General features: G+C 31.8%; 1 protein-coding gene across 1 annotated transcript; it reads right to left on the bottom strand.

Moving 5' to 3' along the window:
• Positions 1 to 5,573: 5,573 nt before the first annotated feature.
• LOC143199028 (uncharacterized) lies at positions 5,574 to 22,801 on the bottom strand. The gene is made up of 2 exons (XM_076408746.1): positions 21,906 to 22,801; positions 5,574 to 5,928 (listed from the first exon to the last, which is right to left on the bottom strand). Exons 1-2 carry the CDS (start codon positions 22,758 to 22,760, stop codon positions 5,659 to 5,661), a joined length of 1,125 nt encoding a protein of 374 aa, XP_076264861.1. The 5' UTR covers positions 22,761 to 22,801; the 3' UTR covers positions 5,574 to 5,658.
• Between the last annotated feature and the right edge of the window lie 4,445 nt (positions 22,802 to 27,246).

Below are 27,246 nucleotides of genomic sequence, written 5' to 3'. Positions count from 1 at the left end.
GTAATTACTTAATAAAATAACACATTATAGCTAAACGAATTACTCATATATTGAGACAACCACGCCACATTTAACGCATTCGTAACATTAACATAGTTTTCCAATAACCATCGATTTATCACAATAGTTTCCCTCGCTCTCTCAAAACGGACCGAAGATATCATTCAAAAGCAGCCCTTGTCGTATAGAACCCGGATATTCGCATAAATCCAAATGAATCACTGAAATAAAAATAAAACCAAAGTAAATGATCAACTGGCTGTGTCCCTCGTGACGCAGTCATTTCCTTTTTATTAGTCATCGAAAACTATTCGAAATTAGTCTAGAAGGATCGATATAATATAATTAAATTGTCTTTATGGTGCGTTATAGAAAGTAGATTTGATCCCATGTTTTTTAAAAGTATTGTTAAAATGGGTTTTCTATGTATAGTTTCAGTTTCTGCTCAAAAACTAAATGTTAGTATTTCGTGCTTATCTCTTTTTGGTGATTGACTGTTATATTTTCTATTCCAAATTATAAACTTCTCACAAAAAATTTCTTTTAGTTTTTTCATATACTTATTCAAATTAGTTGTGTCTACTAATATTAATACTAATAATAGGTCAATTGAAAAGTCCACGGCCTCATATATAGATGGCGCTACTAGAATTAGAATAGGAAAATCAACCATCAAGGTTTGGTGAAATGAGCACCGAAGACGGTGAATGCAATGGACGCCCAAAAGAGTTTGTGACGAACGTGGACACAAAATGATTTTGAATGTCTCCAAAAGAGGTTATTACCGACGAAAACATTTAAAAAAGGAAGAACCATCAAGAGCGACAATTATATAGCGTTATTAGACCATTTGAAGGGCGAAATCGCCGAGAAACGGCCGCATCTGAAGAAAAGGAAAGTCAGTGAAAACGATGGCAAAAATCCATGAATTGGGCTTCAAATGGCTTCCTCATCTATTTCCTGTTCTCAGATCTCAAAAGAATGCTCGCTGGGAAGACATTTTCGTCGAATGAAGAGGTGATCGACGAAACTCAGGAAAATTTTGAAGTAGAGGACAAATCGTACTACAAAATGGTATCGAAAAGTTGGAGGGTCCCTATAATCGGTGTATCACCCTTGAAGTAAATTATATTGAATAAAAAAAACTAATTTTGCCAAAAAAAAATGTATTCTACTATGGTAGGCCGACGACTTTTCAATTGACCTGTTAAGACTACCAAATCTATGATTGATTTGTTTAATAAATCACTTTGTAAATGTTTAAACTGATTTTTTCAGTTGTATAGAGTGTTTTTTAAATAGCAATACGTCGATTTAGTATTTGACGATAATTTTTCAAGAGATTGGTAATGATATAAATTTAAAGTTTGATTAATGAAGGCGTCTTCATCTTTTTAGGTTAGCATCTTTTTAATATTAGTTTCATTCATATTAGATGACTCAATATATGGTTCCTGTCTGGTCTATTCAGCGCTTATATTTTTTAAACAATATGTTGATGTTTATTATAATTTGGTTCGTTGTTTTTGTAGGGTATCCTAATTTTAACATTTGTTTTTACAGGTCTGTTAACTTCTTCATTCTAAGGTAAATTCATTAATTCATTGTAAAAGTTTACCATTCATTTACCAAAGGGACATTTTAAATATCACTGCCACAATTTATTTTCATATAACTTACCAATAATTTTGTTTGAGAAATTTAAATTTGATTTAAAAAAAGTTTAAATTAATAAATATTTATTTGTTGGTGATTATTCTGAAATTTTTATATAATATAGCTTACAAATTACTTACTTATAAATTTGAGAATCAGTACTGTGTGGGTGGGAAATATTATGATCCTTTGTTAAAATTAAGGATAATAAATTAGAGAATATAAGAAACCTTTTCTTCAAATAGTAAAGTAAATGACATATAAATGGATGATAAATAATAAGAAGAAATTACCAACAGTACATTACAAAAGTATACCTTAACAAACTCAAAGATCGACGTATAAATAATATTACTTTTTTATAGCAACAATACAACAAGTAAAAATATTAAGACAATCGTAATATACAAATGATAAAGTAAAATGCGGAAATGGAAATGATGAGTTTGTTCACAGAATATTCCAGTATTCTCTTTTTATTTATCATTTATTATTTATAAAATCTCGATTTATTATGTTATAATTATTATTTTTCTTATATTTATTAGCGTTCACTTCTCATATTCTACTTATTATTTTCCATTTGTTATTCTTCATTTATAATTCTCATTTTATTATATTATTTTTCTCTATTTGTTATGCTCTACTTATAACGTGAAGCATACATAAACGCCACCGAAAATGGTTTCTGCTGGCCTTGATGGCAGCGTATCTAGCGTGTGGCTTTTAGCTTTCTCCCTTGTACGCATTGCACATCCATCATAGCTGGAGTTGGAGAAGTGAATGAGTATGTATTTTGAGAATTTAGCTTAATCCTACCGAGGTCTTCTAACCTTAGTGGCAGCATATCTCGCGCATTACTTCCCTTGATCTCTTGCACGTCAATCTTGTTAGTGTTAGGACATAAGCTGGTACATCTTGCTTTACTTTCCCTTGGTATCGTGTGCACTTCATCCAAGCACAGTTTATCATTGCTACCTATTATCGCTATTATCGTTATTATTCATTATATGTTGTTTGTTAGCTATATACATCCATTATATGTGGTTTATTGACTATCTGAAGCAATCATAAATGCCACCAAACGTGGTTTCTGCCGGCTCTTGGTGACAGTGTATCTAGCGTGTTTGCATTTGGCTTTTTCCTTTGTATGCATTGCATGGTCATCATAGTCGGACAGTGTTCACATATCATATTTCATCCTACCATAGTTTATCATTGCTGTCAGTTACCGCTATTATCTGTTTTATAATTATTGTCCGTCAATTATTGACTACTATGGACTAAGATTATTGCTAACCATCCTGGTTAATCTATCATTTTATTGCCAACTATTGTCATCGTCTTTTATCGAGAATATCAATAACATCCATTACCAGTATTTGTCGAGATATTCATTTATCGATACTATTAATATCGATACTAATATAGCTGCCAGTGCCGTTATATTTCAATTATCTGACAATAAAAGTACCTATCTACATAGTATTTTAATAATATTTTAATTTCCCCCTTGTCACTGAAAATTGGTTGGTCAGGTACGTTTTTATTATGTTTGCAGAATTAAAAAAAAATATTTCAAAGTCTCCTTTTACCAAGTAGGGATTTATCTGGACTGGACCTATAGTTTAACGTGGGCTCCGAACCACGGTCCTAAGCATTAAGCCTACCAACTGGCGAAACAACTTTAGAAATCATCCCAGAAGATATCCAGGCCTTACATATATCGGCCTTACCCAGCCTGTTTACTGGCATGACTGGGATCATTTTCCTTGTATCATTTTACACTCTTGCCTAGGACAATCACAAATTTTAAACAATCACAAACATAAATTTACGATCATGCCCCAGCAGGATTCGAACCCGTGGCTATTTCAATAGTAGGAGGACCGTCCTATCGCTTTTACCATTGCGCCACCAAGCCGGCTGTTAGCAGAATTGTCACTCGACCAACTCGAACATCAAGATTTCGCACGCTTATTTGCGTTATTTATTTTGCCATTTATTGAGTACTAGCGACCTGCCCCGGCTTCGCACGGGTGCAATGCTGATACTAAATTAAATACACTACAGAAAAAATATGAACGTTGTATATAAAAACATAGCGGCCCGCTCCGACTTTGCACATTTTTCATTCATTACTGCCCTTGGCCTGCACGCATTAAATTTGGAGTAAAACAATTCCTCTTCCCCTATACTTACTATGAAGATTTCCTGCTATCTTTGGAATATCTAAATTCATACAATTTTTATTACATTACACATTTTTAAACGCAAATTTTAAATTTGTAATATCTCCGAAAATATTTGTTTAATTTACATGCTGTAAGGAACCATATTGATCTATATTAATTGCACACTGTATTTAAGCTACTTAATTCGATAAGGATTAATGCCGTATTGTTTAAAATAGCTTCGTAAATAATCCATTTTCTCACGTAAAAAGTAAACAATAAAAATGGTTAATGTGGGTTATCCCTAAAAGATAAACATATACCATCGCGGACTTTTTTGTAGACCTTTTTATGGTGTACAATACTGTAGTACATTAATTTGATCTAACTCGTAGGGTTAGGCAGCGTTTTTGCTAATTGCTAAATAAGCCTAAAAAATAGGTTAATTTACGACATCACGTTAGAAACCTCTAAAATTAGCAATGTTGCCTTAGTATATTATGCATGTATTATACATATAAACCTTCCTCTTGAATCACTCTATCTATTGAAAAAAACCGCATCAAAATCCGTTGCGTAGTTTTAAAGATTTAAGCGCACATAGGGATATAGGGACAGAAAAGGCGACTTTGTTTTATACTATGTAGTGATATGTATTGTAGTTGTTAGTAGTCATTTATTTTGATCTCTGTTTTTATGTTTTTAAGACGTTTAAAAACAACCCCACACTATGCTTCTGGAAACTACACTAACTATAGAATAATCACATGATATTTCTAAAATATTATAAACAGTGTTTATATGTATTTTTCAGTGCGCTCGTGTAGTTTGACAGTAAATTGAAAGAAACTTGGATTATATGACGGCGCTCATTTTATCTACAGGGTCGTCCCTCATTTGCAGTGATAAATCACCCTTTTACAAACACACAACTGCAGTTTGTGTCCGAGATTCATTAATTTTAATTGAACCTTACAGCTAGCGAACGCGTAAACATACTGGAGTGTTTGCGATCGACCGATGATGATAGTGGAGTATCTCTAAATTGAAATTGAATATTTTCGTATTCAGAGCAGTGCTAGCTTAAATAACTTTCATTTAATCTGTTTAGATGGAGATCGTTCTTTCAAATTGTACACTAATAATCCAGTTCAATAACAGCTTCTGAAATAAAAACATTTGTTTTTGTTTTAACGAAATTTCTTATAAATTTAAGGTTCTCATGTATAATAGCTAATACAAGCATTTAAAAAAAGTTGAAAACGTTGAAATGTTTAGTTGCAATATAATATTAAGTCAGAGAACATTCAAATATAAAAGTAGTTCTACTTCGTTTAAAATGAAATCATAAATTGCCTGTTAATAGTATTCAGTAATTATTTTTTTCCTTATCTTTTTTAAAGTTAGTACGTGAAGGAATTTGTACATCTTCGTCTTGCTTATACTACCTTTGGAAAATATAAGTATATATAAAATTCACTTCTCCAACCAATTATCTCCGTCCTTTCCTCTTCCACAATTTATACAGAAAAGGATTCCTACATCTTCGTCTGACATGACGAATTGAAAAAAACAGTCGAACAGTAATTACTATTTTCAGGCGCTAGTTTTTTGACTATCGACTGTTTCGACAGTTTTTAGTCGATAGTTCCCAATGCTACCTTATTTTAATGAATATACGTATTTTTAACTAAAATTATTTCATCATTATTTACAACTACGTGATAATTTACACAAAAACACTTCTCTTGTACTTTTATTTTTATTATCTAACAACAATTCACAGCACGTATAACACAAACAAACAACACACGATGGAACACGCTGTTTAGCTACTGTTTCCAAATTGTACTAAAGCTATAAAGTAGGTCGTCGTATTACCGATGACAGCGAACATTGTGCTTCTGTGTATCTCGAAGAAGTTAGCTGCCGTGAAGCTGATTTTTCTGTTGTTCAACTTGTCGATGAACATACTCAGTTCGTGGTACTCCTCCGAAGTTGAGGGATATTTTTCTTGGAGATTCAGACAGGTAATCAGGAGTTTTTCGGAGGCTCGTTTCGCTTTGTCGCAGCTCATCATCAAGCAAAATTGCACCAACTGGAAAATAAAAAATTATTCATTATTTGAGAAAGTTCAATTTGTTTTTAAGATTATATTATTATAGTATGAAATGGTATAGATTTTGATACTATTAGGAACTGGTTCTTTATTTAATAATGGCAAATTAATATAAATCACCGCAGAGTAACAGAACGTACTGTTAATCCGATGGCAATGTTATAATGTTCATCAGATTGATGATATATAATATATAGGTTGATTGATGTTGTGAGGTAAGTTTATAGTTGAAGACTATGGCTTTGCTAAGAACATAGTAACACTTTTGAAATAAAACACAAAGGGGTTAAAAAACCCCTAGAAAATAAAACAATTTTCTTTGTTTAATTTATCGTCCTTTAAAATTACCCCTCCCCATTTTGCCAATAACTGTTAAATCCTGTTCCTGATGTAGACTTTAAAGCTTTCTTCAATAGTTAAGCAATGGACAAACATTCGATGGAGATAAATTTGACTAATTGATCGGTTTCCATATGATATTCGTGAGTTACTTGAAAAATATCACCATGTTTCCATTTTGGTGATTACTCTGAGATTGTTGCTATTGGAAATAACAACGAAGAGGTACTAAAAGAACTGCAGCTTCACTAAATAAAATGAGATCAAACAATTTAGTTTGAAGTTTATATATAATCAACCTGGGAATACATTAACATCTAATGAATCATCCACCTAATAACCAGTTATCCATTATAGCAATAACGCTAGGTATCTTGGGAGGAGTCTTGAGCATAGAAAAAACAAGAATTGAAATTGAAATACATAAAATGCATGAGAAGGGACACTCAACTATCAGTACGTAAGAAGCTGCTGCTGCACAGACAAGAATTAAAACATATACGGGCGCTACGCATTCCAATTAGGTGAATGTTCAGCGATAATAAAATAATATAAATAAATTGTAAATAAAATGTTTTCCAGAATAATGTTCTAAGAAGTATCATAGATACATCCAGATACAATAAGAATGATTATTTACATCGCGATCTTCGATTTTCATCAGGAAAACAAAGTATGTTTAAAGTATAAAGCACAGAAAATTGCACGTTATATGTGTAGTAGACTGCTAAGCAGCATATTGTAACAGTGAATTAATAAAGAACTAAATAAAAGTAATTTAAAAAATACAAATTAAACTATAATATAATGTAGAGGATAATTTCACATATGTAATACATTCATAATTTTTGACAATATTTCAATATGATAAATCGCGAAAAGAAAATATTAACAAATGTATAACTATTTTTTAAAATTTATGAACCATTTGAAAATTTTTAAAATTGATTAATTTAAGTAATTATTAACGCTTACCATTGAGTAAACAATATATAAGGCAGAAGCAACATATTTAACATTGCTGTTTGGTTTATTTAAATACAATGTTAACCACACTGTTAAAGCATTAAAGGAATATACCAGAAGAACTAAGATGACTTGTTTTTTTATTATTATAGTATTTACTTTTTAATGTGATTGAAAGACACTGCATGCTAGGTTAAGATAAGCTAAATAAGTAGTAGCTAATCCAAAATATTCCACTAGTATATTTTTACTAGTTCCTAATTCAGTATATAATATGTAAATTGATATAAATATCACAGGAATATATATAATTAAACCCCAAATGAAAAATAATGAATGACGTCGCACTTTTTGTGATTTGATATCATAATTTGGCACTATTCCACAAAACTGTAAGTATTTGAAAATGTTCGACATTATTTCAATATCTTGCTTCTGCAGTTGTAAGGACATTATTGTGGAATGAATACTTGCTCAGTGATAGTTAATAGCTCATATATTTCCACTAACAGGGTATTTAATCCTATATTATTTTTAATTAATATTTGATAATACGAAATGTTCTTGATTGATTAATAATAAATGAAAGTTTCTTTGTTAGTAAAATAATAGACGAGTGGGAGTTATTTCGTGTGGTGTATAATTTTAATTTAATATTAGTGCCATTTATCGAGTTATTTATTAATTGCTTCATTTTATGTATATTTTTGTTTTTTTTGTGATATTAGCAAACAAACTATTACAAGTAAATTCAATATTGGTCGCTACGAATATTTAAGTGATTCATATAATGCACAAAATCATATATATTTTAATACCACTAATATTAAAAACTGAAGGGAATATGTATTTTATAATTCAACATAACTATATATGCTCGATGTTTAGAATAACAGGTCAATTGAAAAATTCCCGGCCTACCATAGTAAAACACATTTTTGGCAAAATTAGTTTTTTTTATTCAATGTCATTCATTTTATTCATTGTCCTTTGCTTCAAAATAGGCCTTAGTTTCGTCAATAAACTCTTCATTCGATGAAAATTTCTTCCCAACGAGCATTCATTTTAGACCTGAGAGCAGGAAATCACTGCGGGCCAGATCTGGAGAATACAGTGGATGAGGAAGCAATTCGAAGCCAAATTCATGGATTTTTGACACGGTGCATTATCTTGGTGAAACAGCACTTTCTTTTTCTTCAATTGCGGCCGTTTTCGGCGATTTCATATTTCAAACGGCCCAATAAAGCTGTATAATAGTCGCTGTTAATGATCCTTCATTTTTGAAGGTAGTCAATGAAAATTATTCCATGCGCATCCCAAAATACAGACGCCATAACCTTGTCAGCCGACTGTTGCGTTTTCCCACGCTTTAGAGCGGGTTCATCGTGAGCACTCGGATGACTGTCGATTGGACTTTGGAGCCATGTTTCATCCATTGTCACATATCGACACAAAACTCGGGTTTATTACATTTGATCATCTTCAAACACTACTCCAAATCATCAACTCGTAGTTGTTTTTGGTCAAAAGTGAGCTCGCGGGGTACCCATTTTGTACAGAGCTTTCACACCCACATATTCGTGAATGATATGATGTACACGTTCAGTTGATATATTAAGAGTGTCTGCTATTTCATTCAATTTCAGTTTACGATTTTTCAAAATCATTCGTTTTCGTCGGTAACAACCTCTTTTGGGCGTCCACTGCGTTTATCGTCTTCGGTGTTCATTTCACCACGTCTAAACTTAACATACCAATCCTTGATGGTTGATTTTCCTGGGGCGGTGTCCGGAAACTCGGCATCAAGCGAAGATTTTGTTTCAACTGTATTTTTCCCTCAAAAAGCAACATTTTATCAACACGCGAAATTCCTTTTTATCTGTTTTTTTCACAATAACAAAGGTTGCTTCACTCAAAATGCTATAATTCACAAACTAGTGATCCGACAGCTGTCAAATTCATACACCCATCTTTTGAGGGTTAGGGCTAACTAAAACACATATGGATTTAATTCTAGTAGTGCCATCTATGTGTTAGGTCGGGGACTATTCAATTGACCTGTTAATGGTGGTGATAATGATGAGTTCTTGACCTCTGTCAATTTCTGATGTCAATGAGAAAGAAAGACCTGGAGAATCAGAAGAACGTGTTTGAATACAATGAATTTCAAGACTTATAGGACGCAAAGCCAGCTTAAACTGTCAAAGAACGTGCAGTCAACTTAGCAGCTTTTGAATCAACTGTTTTTAGATCTTCATTATGGAATGCTATGGAAATGATCCAAAAGGAAAACAAATTGCACTCAAATTAACTGAAAATACCATTTTGAACCGTTGCATTTAAACATTGGGCTTTTATTACTTTTCAGGTGGATCAAAAAGAGTTTTCTGTAACGTATTATAACTGGCGGTGAGAAGTGGATCTACTACAGTAATCCCAGGCACAAAAGGGGTTAGCCCACGAGAGTCATTTACCAGCAATAGCGAGTAGCAGACGCCATTGAGTTATTTTATGATAACATTGCTTCCTCTCGCATGTCAACTCATGTTGCCAGAATTGTGAAGAATATATATGGCAGTTTGAATGCGCAGTTCTGTCTCACGCAGCAGTCGACTGAAAATAATATATGCAAACACCTAACAGTACGTTCAATTATTATAAACCATAAGTAAATATATTAAAACTACTACTTAAGTAAAATTTCTCTGATATGTCTTTTGTTTGAATGTGTGTAAGATATAATTTTTTGTGCATCTTCAACATTATGTGTTATTAAAAAGATACAATTGAGAAAGCATAGTTTTGATATATAAATATCAATTTTTGTTAAAACGATACATTACTTATTTTAGCGATTTGTGTATAACCTACATCATCTTCAAGTTGAAAATGGTTGAAGTCTGGATCAGTTGAAAGTATCTTGAGTTTCTAATGCGAAATTTATACATTGACAGAAATATTACACTTTGCTTAAAACATAATTACATGTTATTTACTGTTTGCTGTATATTTCTAATACTTCACATAAGCCTTATTAATGTAAGTGTAACAACTTATATTTATATTTTGATTAGTTTTAGTGAAATAACTCATGTTATTTGTAAAAATACATAAAAAATGTTGAATTGGATTGACAAGGTTTATGGAGACTGAGTTAATCTAGTGGGTCAAAATTGTCAGTTGTTTCCGGAAAACAAATATGTCCAAAATAGTTCCAGAAAACTTTGAACTGAAGTTGATGACATTTAAGATATGGGTATAGGTATTTTAAGAATACCAATTTAGTACCATATTAGCTAACATTAAATCAAATAACAACGTGTCAACGATTTCTAGTGCCATTTGGAGTTGTTGGGAAATAAAAGAGGTTTCTTTTTATTTAACTGTGTTGTTACTGAATACTTGTGTCAATGAATATGACTGAAAAATACTGAAGCAGACAACTCTCTAAAGCAATCATTTTAATTAAATGTTTAAGAAAGCGTTTGAATCAAAAAGTGATACACAGCAAAAGCAAAACATCTGAGCTTCAGTAGCAATGTAGTTCGTTAAACTTGAAAGTTAAAGTTTTATGTTTAAGTATGATAGTAAATATGAATAAATAACTTACTATTGAGTATATTATGTACGCTGTTGCACTATATGACACGTTATTAAAAGATGTTTTAAAGTACATTGCGATCCAAAGGAACAACATATCTATGGAAAATCCGAGTATATTGAGAAGCACTTGCTTCCCGAACAAAGCATTAAATAATAGAACAATATCCGCCATCTTCACATATAACTTCCTTGCGCTTGATATTACTTTTCCAGAATCCAGGCCAGAAGTACTTCCTAACAAGATGCGCCGAATATCTCGTAACTTTTCGTAGAAATACCGTGTAATATATATCATTAACATACATATTATTGCACTATTATTAACAAGAACAACATAAACTAGAGAAATAGTTTTAACATTGTAGTACCAAATCACATGTTCGACTATAGTTTTGAAGATAATCATTATATTAAAGAGTATGAAATTCACTGACGGATCGAAGAGAAAGAAGGTTTCCTTTGACAGGTCGTGAAAAGTTAGATATTGACTCGATTCCAATTCGTGACATTTCTTGAACAACTCCTCCCACCGTTCACTGTTGAAATAGGATTCACAAACGCTGATCATCACGGTACAACAGGCGATTGTGGCAGTTATAAATGTAAGAACATTGGTGATGAATATTCCCTCTGTTTTAAAGCTATTTATGGATATGTAAATAGACAGTCCAATCACAGGTATATATATGATACATCCCCATATGAAGAAGTACCTCTGATGTTGCACGTTTTTTAAAACAAAGTTATAGTTCGGCACAATGGAGTAAAACCGTAAATATTTGAAAATGTTTGAGAGGAAGTCAATATGTTTCGTCGTCGATTTTACGTAGAGCACGTTACGATTCATTATTGTGAACTGAACTGGCGATTGTATCGGAAACGGAAATAAATATTTAATACGACAAAAAATATGTTTTCATTAATAGTAGATAATGGATAGATTAGCATAAAAATGTTAATAAAAGACATGCAATGGTGATAATGTTGCAATAATATATTTACTACCTAATTAATACAATTATTATTAACTATATAATTTATATTTTATATCGATTTTGAAAATATTTTCTATAAATATTTTGGTAGATAGAGAAATTAGTTTTGAAGCTTTTTTTGTTCTTTGATCTGTTATAGGAAAAATATTAACTTGTCCAACAAGTATTTGATAAGAAAACATAGTTTTATTTAATAGGAATATATTTTAGTATTCAAGGTGATTTTTCCGATTTATTTTGGCAAAAGAGTGTTTCCTTTGAAGAGAATAATCCCAAAAACTGATACTCCTTTTTTACATAATGAAAATCTATAAAGGCCTGCATTTTTTAAAGGCATCTGAGGACTAACAAATGTCAGGTAGTTAAATTTGGTAAATAGAGTGGGTGTTCATGCCTTAATTTACATTTTTTACTTGTAATTTGAAAAGTTTTTGAAAAACTGTCAATCATGAGCATTAATGTCTGATCTCAACTCATATCAACATTAAACTGTAGAACAATTATATAGAGTGATACACTAAATAAATACAAAACTATATGGTGAAAGATATCGGTGGGTTATATTATTATTATATATCACAGGTTTTTGATAAAGTATGACAGACAGGGCTACAGGTTAATCTAAAAAACTTTTCACTTATTCTTTCACTTTCATCTATTGAAATTTCATCTCAACATGTCAATTGAAAAGTCGCCGCCCTGACACATAGATGGCGCTACTATATTAAATCCATATAACTATATATTTTATATTGCTTTTTGAAGGACAAACATACAGTTGAATCAAAAACTTGGCTTGATGCCGAGTTTCCGGACACTTCCCAGGAAAATCAACCATCAAGGATTGGCATACTAAGTTTAGACGTGGTGAAATGAGCACCGGAGACGGTGAACGACGTGGACGCCCAAAAGAGGTTGTTACCGACAAAATCATTAAAAAAATCCAGAAAATGATTTTGAATAATCGTAAATTGGCAACAATAAAGATATCAACAACAAAAATGATATCAACTGGACGTGTACATCATAGCATTCACGAATATTTAGGTATGAGAAAGCTCTGTGAAAAGTGAGTACCGCGCGAGCTCACTTTTGGCCCAAAACAACGACCAGTTGATGATTCGAAGCAGTGTTTGAAGATGATCAAGCCTAATAAATCCGAGTTTTTGCACCGATATGTGACAATCGACAGTCAGCGGAGTGGTCTGCACGCGATAAACCCGCTCCAAAGCGTGGGAAATCGTCGGCTAGCAAGGTTATGGCTTCTGTATTTTGGGATGCGCATGGAATAGTTTTCATTGACTACCATGAAAAAGGAAGGACCATCAACAGCGACTATTACATAGCGTTATTGGACCGTTTGAAAGACGAAATCACCGAAATACGACCGCATTTGGAGAAATAGGAGGTGCTGCTTCACCAAGACAATGCACCGTGTCACAAGTCAGTGAAAACGATGGCAAAAATCCATGAATTGGTCTTCGAATTGCGTCCTCATCCACCGTATTCTCCAGATCTGGCCCCCAGCGACTATTTTCTGTACCCAGATCTCAAAAGAATGCTCTCTGGGAACAAATTTTCGTCGAATGAAGAGGTAATCGCCAAAATTGAGGCCTATTTGGAAGCAATGGAGAAATCTTACTACAAAAGTGGCATTGAAAAATTGGAGGGTTGCTATAATCAGTGTATCACCCTTGAAGGGAATTATGTTGAATAAAAACAACAACTAAGTTTGCCAAAAAAATGTGTTTTACTATGATATGGGGACTTATCAATTGACCTGTTACAAATAAGCAGTTTTCTGCTAACAAACTACTTCCAACAAATTCAGAAGTTCCGCAATGCATTGTACTGAGCCCAGTAATATATCCCCTGTATCTTGCTGATCTACTCACCACAAAATAATTACTTTAGCCACATATATAGATAACAATGTTGGAATGTGGAAATAATAACAAAAAGACTCCAAATATGCCTTAGTAAAATACCACTTAGGCTGAAGACAGTGTATTAAAGTCAATCCATTAAAGTCAATTACATAGAAGAACATATCCCACCAGTGAATATTAATAAGCGCTAATTAGCTAAATGTTAGTGATAACAGTGGAGTGCGCAGACGAAAACTTTTACTAGTACCCGATCTTAGTAATGGACATTTATAGACTTTAGAGCACAATTCGGAATAAGATATATTTCACAGGGGATTTTAATACTTATCGTAATAAATATTTATTGCCCATTGGGTAGATTATTAATCTACTTTGGCTAAAAAGGAATATTGTGTTGTCCGTCTCATATATTGATGGAAAATTATACTTTTATTCTTGAAGCTATTATTTTTATAACTAGCTTCCTAAATGTTATGTTACTGACAACTGATACTAAGACCATCCTAGTCTATTTATTTGTGTCAAGAGTCGTCAGATAGTCGTGTCAGAAGATATTGACTATTCCACGGTGATGAAATGATGTACGAACGCTTTTTAAATTTCTTTAAAGTCGCTTTCGAATGTGTTTAAGTAAAACCCAGAACTTAGGAGTCTCTCTTAGTTCTTTCTTCTTGGGGTTCCATTAAAAGATCTGATAATCCATGACGTATCTTATTGAACACAAAATTTACTGAGTAATCCATTACAAATGTTGAACATTAAAATAATTTCGGTTGTTGAAAGGCGTTAGGCGTTACTCTTCATAGACCGAACAAATAAGGTATTGTGTGTCAAATTATAATTATATGTAATATTTTCAAAAAATATTTTACTTTAATAGTTATACAAAAAAACTGTCAAAATTTTTTTAAATTAGTATAAGTAACAAAAAATGGCGAATTTATCAAGAAATGAAGTATTTATTAGTTGGAAACATAAACAGAAAAAAAACAGTTCTTTTATTTAATTTTTAGAGTATTGGTCCACTCATAATGAGTTTGTATATTATTTGTTGACTTAATATGCCAAATATCTTAACCTGCTCCTTGGGGTGTCTGGAACTGCAATAAGCAGATATATTTCCAATAATGTTTTTTGTGCTTGACTTTTTAATATGAAAATATAAAATATTCTTCATAACTATAGATTGTCGATTAATATTAGTAGAGCTAATGGAAAATTTGAGCCATTGTTATACAAAATACACAGGACAAATAAATAAGTGTGAAGTGATGAACCACTGGTCAATATTTTTCTTAATTTTCTAGACCGTTCGATTTTTTATAGGAAAAAAATTGAAAATCTGCCCTGATAAACCATTTTAATGTAATAAAACCCAATCTGCAGGAGTAATGTTTGGTACTTAATGAAGTGATCTTCTACATGTGATAAAAACATGTACTTGCACTAAGTGCGATATTTTGTATAATGCGTATAATGTTGTTAATTTTCAAATCATCCAGTTTTTGTTTAAATCGCGTTCATTTTTCTTTCATAGCAGGTGCTGGTGTAGTAGTAGGATTTGTTTATTGTGATCCTAGACTATTACAATATAAGGTAAATTATAGTAGCTCAAATTTTCAGTAGTAGGCTATGGGACTTGGTAAGTTATTACACACTATGTATAGTAAATACAGTGCTATTTAGAAGACCATTAAAGTTAAACTGGCGGATGAAGGCGCAACTAAATATTTAGTACTACTAAACTAGATAAATTTACAACTAAAATATGTCCAAATGGGACAACAACCATGCTCGTCATTTTAGTCGTTTCTTCAATAGAAGTGTTATATAAAGCGACCAATACAGCATCAGAAATTCTAATAAATGGTTGTGCTGTCTGTTGAGGTGATATGAGAGGGAATGTGATAACATTATAAGGATTTCTTATATATTAGAGTAGGATTGGATGGACAGTATTATAACTGTAGTCACTCCAACAAATCGCCAATACAAATCAAATCGAACTAAAACTTTTGTTTTAAGAGTTACATGTTAAATAACTAATATACTTACCAACAAGAATGCCGTATATGAAGTTGAGACACTATAAGAAGTTTGATTATTCGTCTTGCTAAAATATATCATCAACCAAACTGATAACAAATCGATGGCGAGTGCCAGAAGAGTGAAAAGAATTTGCTTCCCAAATAAAATATTAAATAATTCTACGACTTCATACATTTTCATATACATTTTGTTACCAGTCGAAATCATCTTACAACAGTTACAATTGTAGGGACTCCGAAGTAGTAAGTTATTGATATCTTGAAATTTTCCTTTAACATATATCATTATGTATATCACAAGCACAATTAACAAGGACGAGTAATACATAAACGCCATGAAAATTAAGTAAATCAAGCTTATACCCATATCAAACCACAATAGGTGATCCAGAATAGCATTTATTATTATTAAGGTGTTCAGAATGATGAAGTTGATATTTCTATCGAATAAAAAGAATGTCTTCTTTTGCGCGCAAGAAATTGATAGGTGTTCATTGGTATCTACGGCGTTACAATGCTTAAAAAACATTTCCCAGTGTTTTCTTTTAAAATATGAATCAAATGCACTGCAGGTAACATTGCAACATGATATAAACGTTGTCATAAAGGAAAATATGTCAGTTTGAAGGGAACATCTTGCCACTTTCAGCTGTGTTATTGATTGGTACATGGATAGAATCAGAACAGGACCGTAAATGGTTATATTCCAAATCAGGAATGCTAACTGATGTTTGACTTGTTTTTCCTTGAAATCGTAATTTGGCACTATAGCGAAGAATCTCATATACTTGACAGTGCTCGACAGAAACTCGATTTGCCTATTTTTCGAATTCACAAAAATTAACTTCTTAACGATTTGAGACATTTTAGTCGACTGAAATCGCATTCAATAATATTTCATAAGAATAACTTTAATAATTGTTACTTTAATGAATACATTATAATAAACTCCTTCATTAGTGTAATGGATTGTAAAATAATAGAGTATTTGTCTATCATTCTTTTATATGTTAATATTGTATATAGCAAGACCATTCTTTACATTATTTACAATCAATATATGGATTTTACGTTAATTTTTAATGGTTAAATTTAGGATAAATGTATGTATTAATTAATAAAGCAATTACTAAGATTTTAAGCCCCGAATTTGATTTCTATTTCTTGCAATTAGACATAGATATGTAGTGTAATATTTATATATTTCAAGTAAGTTAAAAGTTAAAATTAAAAAAAAAAAACAATTGATCAGGTACTTATGAACACATTGGTTATGTACCAATAAATTTGAATAATACTATTATCCCATAAGAATTAATAATAAGTACTAGTATCGATGAATCTTTTTTAAATGTTTCGTTGGAAGTAATGTATAACAAAGAAAAAAAATCGAATTAAAATTCAAAAAAATGTAATTGTTATTTGGAAGAAAATCTAAATTATCCGTACATAATAGTTGCTAATATTTTCAAAAAATATTTTACTTTAATGGTTGTACAAAAAAAATTGTCAAAAATATTTTAAATTAGTGTAAGCAATAAAAATGGCGAATTTGTGAAGAAATGAAGTATTTATTAGTTGGAAACAGAAACAGAAAGAAAAAGTTCTTTTATTTAATTTTTAGAGTATTGGTCCACTCATAATTAGTTTGTATATTATTTGTTGACTTAATATGCCAAATATCTTAACCTGCTCCTTGGGGTGTCTGGAACTGCAATATGCATATTTATAATAATGTTGTTTGAGTTTGACTTTTTAATATCAAAATATAAAATATTCTTCACAACTATAGATTGTCGATTAATCTTAATAGAGCTAATTGAAAATTTGAGACTTGGTTATACAAAATACATAGGACAAATAAATAAGTGTGAAGTGATGAATCACTGGTCAATATTTTTGTTAATTTGTTAGACCGATTTTTTATAGGAAGTTTGTTTATCCAGTTTCTACTGAAATAGCGATCATTTTTCTTTCATAACAGGTGCTGGTGTAGTAGGTAGGATTTGTTTGTTGTGAATCTAGACTATTAAAATATAAGGAAAATTGTAGTAGCTCAAATTTTCAATAGTAGGCTATGGGACTTAGTAATTTTAAGATTTTTAGAGGAAATTAACAGGTGACGTTGAAAACGCAACAAGATATGGGGAAAGACTTCAATCTTATGTTAACATGCTGCAACTCTTGAGTGTAAAGCACGGAACTACGACGCAAACAGTGTGATTTTGCGTAGTGAAGGATACTAAATGGCAAAAACACCGAAAAGTGTTAGTAATTTTTATTTAATGAGTCTTCTTATACAAGTGCCTATTTTTAAGTTACTCTAAAGACATATTATAAGTTAGTCTGGGACGATTACAAATAATATATTAATATATGTACTTACCAATAAGAACGCTGTGTATGAAGTTGAGACAGTATAAGAAGTTTCGTTATTTGTCTTGCTAAAATATTCCATCAACCAAACTGATAAAAAATCCATGTCGAATGCCAGCAGAGTCAAGAAAATTTGCTTTCCGAATAAAATATTAAATAGTTCCGTAACTTTAACCATTTTTGTATACAATTTATTAGCACTCGAAATTAATTCGCAACAATTACAACTATAGATACTCCCACGCAGTAAATTGTTGATATCTTGAAATTTTCCTTTTACATATATCATTATATACAGCACAAGTATAGTAAGTAAAGATGAGTAGTACATAAATGCTATGAAAGTCAAGTAAATTAAACTTATTCCCATATCTATCCACAATATGTGATCTAGAATAGTATTGATTATTATTAAGCAGTTCAGAAAGATAAAGTTGATAGTTCTATCGAATAAAAAGAATGTCTTCTTTTGTGTGTAGAAAATTGATAGGTGTCCGTTGGTATCTACGGTATTACACTGCTTAAAAAAGAGCTCCCAGTACTTTCTATTAAAATAGGAATCAAACACAGTGCAGGTCACATTACAACATGATATAAACATAGTCATAAAAGAAACTATTTCAATTTCTAGCAAAGTTCGTCCCACATTCAATTCTGTTATCGATTGATACATGGACAGAATTACAAGAGGGCCGTAAATTGTTAGACTCCAAATCAGGAATGCCAATTGATTTCTCACTTGTTTCTCTTTGAAGTCGTAATTTGGTACAATGGCGAAGAATCTCATATATTTGAAAATGTTTGAGAGAAAATCGATTTGGTTATTACTCGAACTCACGAAAATAAACTTCTTAACGACTCGAGACATTTCAGTCAATTGAAATAATATTCAATATTTCATAAGGATCATTGGATCATGCTTTAACGAATACTTTATAATAACCTTCTTCATTAGGATAATGGAGTGTAGAATAACAAAGCGTCTATTGTTATGTTATGTGTTCATATAGTATATTACAGGATGATTCTAAACATTATTTAATGTCATAAATGTCTAATGAGTCCTTCAAAGAAAGATTTCTATATTAATTAACAGCATTCATATGGAGATATTAAGGCACTGCATCTATTTTCATTTTTTGGCTAGCATACGTAATTTATTGTTATTTTTTAATATCATTCATGACTTAGATAAGAATAAGAATCTTATTTATTTTTTTGCATTTGCATTAAACACGGAGTACGAACAATAAAAGGTAAAAGTGTTAAAAAAAAGAGAAATTTAGAAATAGTTTTAAATCTTGTACATTTGTTTGATTATGCCCTTATAATAAAGCGATTATAATTCCAAAAGGAAAACAAGATATTAAAAATTACTTTCAGGAAGGGTATTCTGTCGACTGTTGAAAAAGTGTTATACGGTATTGGTTAAGACACATTACGTGAGAGCAAAAATTAAGAAAATACCAAAGTACCGACAACCAACTAATCCATTGCTATTGTTAATAATAAAGCAGGAGAAGAAAATAGCACCCAAATGGCTGAAATAGAGATTAAGTTGATTCGGCCACGCTAGCGGAAGTTTAGAATGCTTGTCGTAATATGTTGAAGACTAACGAACTGATAGTAAGAGTAAGATCACGAGGGGAAGATCATGCAAGGGGAATAAACTATAAAATCTCCTGAAGAATACATTATCCAATGTATTGAAAAGGGAAGAAGCATCAGCTTAAGTAATCAATATCTAATAACATGTATATAATATATATCTAGATATATTTTCTCATCTTTCTGTGCGTTTCTGAATTATTTATTATGGCATAAAAAAGAAAAGAATGAAGCCTTCAAATATTATACTCTTTTGTACTCTACAGCTGTGACTAATTGTGTCAGACTCGGAGACCTGACGAAGCTTAATAGCAAGGAACTTGAGGTTTTGTTCGCTGAAAACTCTTGTTGATATATAATCAAGATAATTGAGTGTTGATTGATTAATAATAGATAAATGTCAGAAAGTCTTGCAAATGACAAACAAGGAAATAAATTGATTTCTATATCAGTGGAAACCCACAGACATTGTGATAATTTATTGACTTGTGACTTACATAAGAAGTAAATATTTTGAAGTAATTATTGCATTTAATTGTTGCAGGATATCATTGTAGATCTATTACAATAATATCAATCTTATAATGTAATAGGCTATGCAGATAATTCATCAACATTAATTACAAAGTGAAATATTGGTCAAACTCAAAGTGGACCCTGGAAGACCTACCTATACAACATTATTTTCTTTAAATTTTCGTGAATGAATTCTATAAATATAATTTAAATATTTGTAGATAATACAGTGATACAGATCAAATGAAATGCCGGCCTGGCACATAGATGGTGCTACTAGAATTAAATTCATATGTTTTTTTGTTAGCCCTAACCCTCAAAAAATGCGTGAAGAAATTTGACAACTGTTGGATCATTAGATTGTGAATTACAATATTTTGAGTGAAGCAACTGTTGTTATTGTGAAAAAAATGGATAAAAGAGAATTTCGCGTGTTGATAAAATATTGCTTTTTGAAGGGAAAAAATACAGTTGAAGCAAAACTTGGCTTGATGCCGAGTTTCCGGACACTACCCCAGGAAAATCAACCATCAAGGATTCGTATGCTAAGTTTAGACGTGGTGAAATGAGCAAAGAAGTCGGTGAACGCAGTGGACAGCCAAAATGGGTTTTTACCGACGAAAACATGAAAAAAATTTACAAGATGATTTTGATTGACCGTAAATTGAAATTAAATGAAATTGCAGACACTCTAAAGATATCAACTGAACGTATACATGCTATCATTCACGAATATTTGGGTATGAGAAAGCTCTGTGCATAGTGGGTGCCGCGCGAGCTTAGTTTAAAAAATAACGACGAGTTGATGATTCGGAGCAGTGTTTTTGCATCGATATGTGACAATGGATGGCTCCATCATTTCACTACGAAATCCAACCGACAGTCATCCGAGTGGATGATCCTGCACACGATGAACTCGCTCCAAAGTGTGGGAAAACTCAATAGTCGGCTGGCAAGGTTATGGCGTCTTTATTTTGGGATGCGCATGGAAAAATTTTCATTGACTATCTTCGAAAAGGAAGGCGACCATCAACAGCGACTATTACATAGCGTTATTGGGACCTTCGAAGGACCCAATCGCCGAAAAATGGCCGCATTTCAAGAAAAAGGAAGTGCTGCTTCACCTAGACAATGCACTGTGTCACAAGTCAATGAAAACGATTGCAAACATCCATGAATTGAGCTTCGAATTGTTTCTTCATCCAGCATATTCAGATCTCAAAAGAATGCTCGTTGGGAAGAAATTTTCGTCGAATGAAGGGGTGATCGCCTAAACTGAGGCCTATTTTGAATTAAAGGACATATCGTACTACATACATGGTATCGAAAAAAAAATTTGCCAAAAAAATTTGTTTTACTGTGATAGGCCGGGGACTTTTCAATTGACCTGAGTAACTTTGAAATGAGAATTAAATACATTTTTCTGGCCTCATATATTAAATAACTATAACCTATATTATATATTAATTTAGGAGTAGTCGACTTAATACACTTAGTAGGTAAATATGCAAAAAATATAGTTTAATTGACATGTTTTGAAGCAAGTGAACACGTAAATAATAACATTGAAACACTAGTTCTATATTTCAAATAAAATATAGAAAATAATTACTTACCATCGTATAAATCGAATACATAATTGTCATGCTATAAGTTGCCGTATCGCGTTTTTTCGCTTGATACAACGTTATCCAAATTGTTAGTACATCAATGGAGAACACCAACGTAATTAGGAGCAATTGTTTACCAAACAAATGATTGAATAAATCAACGATGTTGGCCAATTGATTGTATAGTTGTTTTGTTTTATTTATACCCATTTTGGGCTCGGTAGATTCGGAACTTTGAACCAGGACGGTGTTGATATCAACAAGTTTATCATTAAAATATAGCGTGATGTAAATGACTAGAAAACAAACGATGGAGGAGTGATAGATAAAGGCGGTATAATATAAATCGAGAAGATTTGTTAAACCATCATACCACAGCACAGTCTCCACTATGATATCAACCACAACGAATGATGTTGATACGATGAAAATAAAAGTTTTGTCGAAGATGAAGAGAGTTTCTTTGGTGGTCTCCAGAACAATGAGCACGTCGCTTGACTCGAGCTGATAACAGTGCTGAAAGAACTTTTCCCAAGCGCCGGTACAAAAGTACGAGCCCAGAAAACTAAAGATTAGATTCAAACAGCCTAAGACGTTCGTCAACATTAACAGGATTTTACTCGTGACGGAGATCGAATAATCCTGATTAAATATCGACGAATATATAAATATCAACACCAAGCCAATGTACATTACCAATCCCCACAGGAAGTAGTAGATTTGGTTTTCCACTTGTCTCGTAGAGAAGTTGTAATTGGGCGTGGTGGAGAAAATGCGAATGCACTTGAAGATGGTGCTGAGAAAGCTGATTTTCTTCGGGTTCGTTTTAATATAGAGAACATTCCTGACCGATTGGAACATCGACGTGAACTATAAGAAACTGTTTATACGACTGAAGGGAAATCGTAAAGTTCGCACAGCAATTTAATTACTTTAATGGAACGGCAAAACTAATTATATAATTAGTTATCTTGTATCCTCGTCGAAAATCGAGAAGTTAATCGTTGGTACTAGTATTATTAACTCGTTACATTAATTGATGTTCTCTACATTAGGAAATATACAGTCTGTAACAACGTGGTTGTGACTTAACAGTGTTAAATTTCAAAGAGTTTTTAAGTTGTTGAAATTTGAATCAAATAAAATCTTTATCTGCAAATTATATATTAGTTTCTTTCTTAAAATAGATTTACCAGATGAACCGGAAAGTAATTACCGGTTTTTCTAACAGATGTCGCTAGGTTTAAGTATGCAATGTTATGATATGTGATATATATTGTCTATTCAAAGTTATTTTTTATACGTCATATAAATTTGTGACGTCAAAACGTCGCCAGGTTGCCGTATTAACTATGAGTTTTAGTTCAGTTGGGTTTTGATATACTATATAAAATAATTGAACAAAAATGTTATCAAATATATTTTCTTTTAACATTATTATACATCTAAAAACTGTAATTAATTATACAGCCACAATAGTTTATAGGTTAGAGTTATAACCTCTTATATAGCTTTCAAGAATAAGTCTGACAACCGGACGACTTTGACTGGCTCATTCGTTTATGCACAGTAGACATTCGTTGGACAACACTGGGTCTCGTATAAAATGAAAATATTGTCTGATTCTAAAACGAATTTACAAATTGCGGCAGGCAATACATTAAACATTTTGATGACGTATCTACAAAAAAACTTTGTATAGACTATATGTGTCAAATATATGTTATTTTACTCTACAATATGTAATATTAGAATGGGATATTTTGTCACTTATGCTAAGATGAAAATAAAAATAGTGTTAAGACAAAAGTTGATGGAAAAGGGTAAGCGTTGGAATAATAATTGATCAGGTCTTATTAGTCGTAACATATAACGTTCTTTGTGCTTGAAAAAGGAATGGTTAATAACATCTTCGGTTTGGACGAACTCGATCAGACATATTGAAGAAGAAATTGACAAGAGATGAAGATGTTCACAAGAATTGTGAACAAATATTTGATAGATTGGAAATTAACAGCTTAGTTATTCATTTGAATTAAACTTTCTTGTTATATATAATTAATATACGATAACTGTAGGATGTTGTTTTCTAGAGAGTGAACGATTTAGTGCAAAGAGATGAGTGTAATTGTTCAGTGGTGAGGATGAATATTAACTGTTTTGTAGATATGGTAAATATAGTAGGAAAAAATTCAGTAATTAACTTTATCAAGAATGGTGCACACATGTAGTAACAGAAGAAACAAAATAATACGGTGATGATGGTATGGAGAAGAGTTCAATGTAAATATAATAAAACAATTCTAACCTCATTTATTGTCGCTGTATAATTACCTGTAGTTTAAATTATTCTAGAATATATGAATTAGATGTACTATAAAGTTAAAAAAAAATATATTTTGACAACACAAAAAAGGCGCTGAAAGTCATCATTTGCTGTTAGAAATTTACGTTGAGAATGCTCTAAACTTAAATGCTTAAAATTTTTGAGGCTTGGTTTCAAAAATTCAAAAGTGATGATTTCGATGTGCAAGACTAAGTTCTGGTAGATTCAAAAAGTTTGAAGATGCGTAACTGTAAGAGTTTTTGGATGAACAGCCAACCCAAACTCAAAAACAATTGAGAGCGTGCGATTACGAGCAATGGGAAAAATTCTAAAGATGGGAAGGTGGGTGTCACATTTACTGAATGACAAGCAAAAGTAAAATCGAAAAATCGTCTGCGAAATGCTGTTTCAAAGGTATGATCGGAAATCATTTCTGCATCGAATAGTGAGGGGTGATGAAAAGTGGATAGTGGAAAAGAATATTTTGAAATCTCTAAGTGTAAAAAGTCATGGTTATCACCTGGCGAAGTCGGCCGATTAACTCCAAGGTCAAATCGTTTTGGTCCCAAGAAAATGTTCTGTGTTTGGTGCGACCAGAGTGACATGGTGTATTACGAACTATAGAAATCTAATAAAACAGTTAATAGTGATCGTTAGCGATAACAAATGTTCAATTTGAACTATGCATTGATTGAATAACGTCTAGAATGGGCTCTCTACCGTGATATCGTAGCACGATAACGAGTCGTCTCATAAAGCAAAACCTATCAAAGAAGTGCTGAAAGCAATTGTATGGGACATATTATCGCACCCACAGTTGTTTCCAGACCTTGCCCCGTCTAACTATTGACTTTTCGCATCAATGACACACGCTCTGGCAGAGCAGCATTTCGCCAATTTCGAAGAAGTTGGGAAATAGCTCAATGAATGGTTTTGCTCAAAAGGCAAACAGTTTTTTGGAATGGCATTCATTGATTGCCTGAAAGATGGACAAAATGGCTTAGAATCATAGGGTCAATACTATGAATAAATAAATGTTTCCATTTTCTTTTAAAAATTATGTTTTTCTTTTCTCGAAAAAAAAACGCTAATGTCTTTCCGGTACACCCGGTATTAGGTGATGCATTGTCACAATTTTTTTTATTTATTGAGTAAAATTGGTACAATATATATATATATATCGGATCAAGCAGATGGATCCAGTAAAGGTGGTTTTGATAATTTCGTCAAATTATTAGGAAACTGTATATGAATCTTCTTCTTGGTCATCTTGTTCTAAAATCATATCAGTGTAAAGACCAAAAATACTTCAAGAGATCTTGAAGGATTCATGACATACTATGGGCCATTGTTATCTGAACATGCGTCTGAATCACATCATCACAATTAGGTTCTATATCTGTTCAATTATATACGTTGATATAATTCAGTCTTACGGCTCTGGCTACAGCGGTCATGTGCAAAAGCTATCTGTTTTAATACTACGTGAATGGTAAACGTGTGAGATGGGTTTGGTCTGTTCTTTAATAAAAACGCTCAGTGTAGTTTTGTATCGTTCTTTAACAAGTCGCCTCTTCTTTTTTTGAATAAAACACTTTCAAAGCAAATTAATTGGTTTTACGGGTCCCCTTCACATTTTATAACTTATCTAGGCATGTAACTAATAATTTTTAATATAAAACATTTGAAACATTAGATGAAACATATCAGTCCTCTCAGTTGTAGTAGGCTAATTGATTATAGATGATTGTCTGATGAGATCTAAGTGTATGAATATTTCTCGAATTTATTTACCATTTATATCACTTTATTTAGTCGATAAAGTTTAAGACACTTGGCACTGGTTTGGATATATCAGTAATTTAAAAAAAAAGATATATCTTTTTGTGTCAAGTTATTTAGTAAATATCATAAAATATTTTTTATGCTGTCAAAACCGAATTAAGTTTTTTTTGCGATATAATCAAGGCGTAGTAAAAATCAACTAACATTTTCAAACAAAGAATGAGCAGTGATAACCATCAGAGATAAAAGTTGACTAAGACATGGGATTTTGCTACTTTGGGGGTCTCGCAGATGATATTTAAGATAAATAGTTATGGACAAAAATAGAAATATACAAAGATATCATTTATATAATCGTAAAGTTTCATAATACGTTAAATTCTGGTTATATTGGTATATTGTTATAACAGATATTCCTTCTGCAAGCCCATATTAATAATATGTTTTTTTAAAATATCATATTTAACCTACAGTTTTTGTAAAATTAAATAGAGCTAATGTTGGTGGTAAGAACTCTTTGAAATATCTGTTCGAAATACTTACACTTACAAAACCTCTTTAACAATGACGAATTGCTGTTAAATAACGAGACTGATACTGTAGAACATATAATTTGAAATATATACAGATCTAATTATTATACCGAAATTATTTTACCGAAAGATCTAATTATTATACCGAAATTTATCAAAAGTAAATTTCAGCTTAGGGATCAGGTAAAAGTAACGTGACTGCAGATCAGGAAAATCAGGTGGATAGTCCTAACATTAGTGCATTATACTAATTAAAATTACTGTAAAAAATTGTTTAACATAAATTTGAAGTATGTTAAAGGTTTTTCTTCCTTAACTTCGACAGTTTTCTATTGCATTAACAGAAACTATACTAAATGAATATTATTACAAATGTTTAAGGTTATGTAACAAAAGCTCCCAAATGCTGTGGCATTATAAGCATTCGATATACTAAACAGGTCAATTGAAGAGTCCCCGGCCTACCATAGTAAAACATATTTTTTTGGAAAAATTAGTTTTTTGATTCAACATAATTCCCTTCCCTAGGGTGATACGCTGATTATAGCGACCCTCCAACTTTTCGGTACCATTTTTGTAGTACAATTTGTCCATTGCTTCAAAATAGGCTTCAGTTTCGGCGATCACCACTTCATTAGACGAAAATTTCTTCCCAGCGAGCATTCTTTTGAGATCTGAGAAAAGGAAATAGTCGCTGGGGGTC

Source organism: Rhynchophorus ferrugineus, unplaced genomic scaffold (genome assembly GCF_030347505.1).
Source record: "Rhynchophorus ferrugineus isolate W39M unplaced genomic scaffold, kcgeb_rfMv2 rfM6, whole genome shotgun sequence".
NCBI classification, from domain to species: domain Eukaryota; kingdom Metazoa; phylum Arthropoda; class Insecta; order Coleoptera; family Curculionidae; genus Rhynchophorus; species Rhynchophorus ferrugineus.
The sequence above is the reverse complement of the archived record's forward strand: the minus strand, read 5'-3'. Positions and strand labels throughout refer to the sequence as shown.

Bases quoted from the DNA above. Each gene is read 5' to 3' on its own strand.
- LOC143199028 (XM_076408746.1), bottom strand. From the start codon at position 22,760: ATGTTCCAATCGGTCAGGAATGTTCTCTATATTAAAACGAACCCGAAG. The intron at 5,929-21,905 runs GTAAGTAATTAT...TTTATTTTCCAG, and splicing joins TGTATTCGATTTATACGATG to TTGGTGCAATTTTGCTTGAT.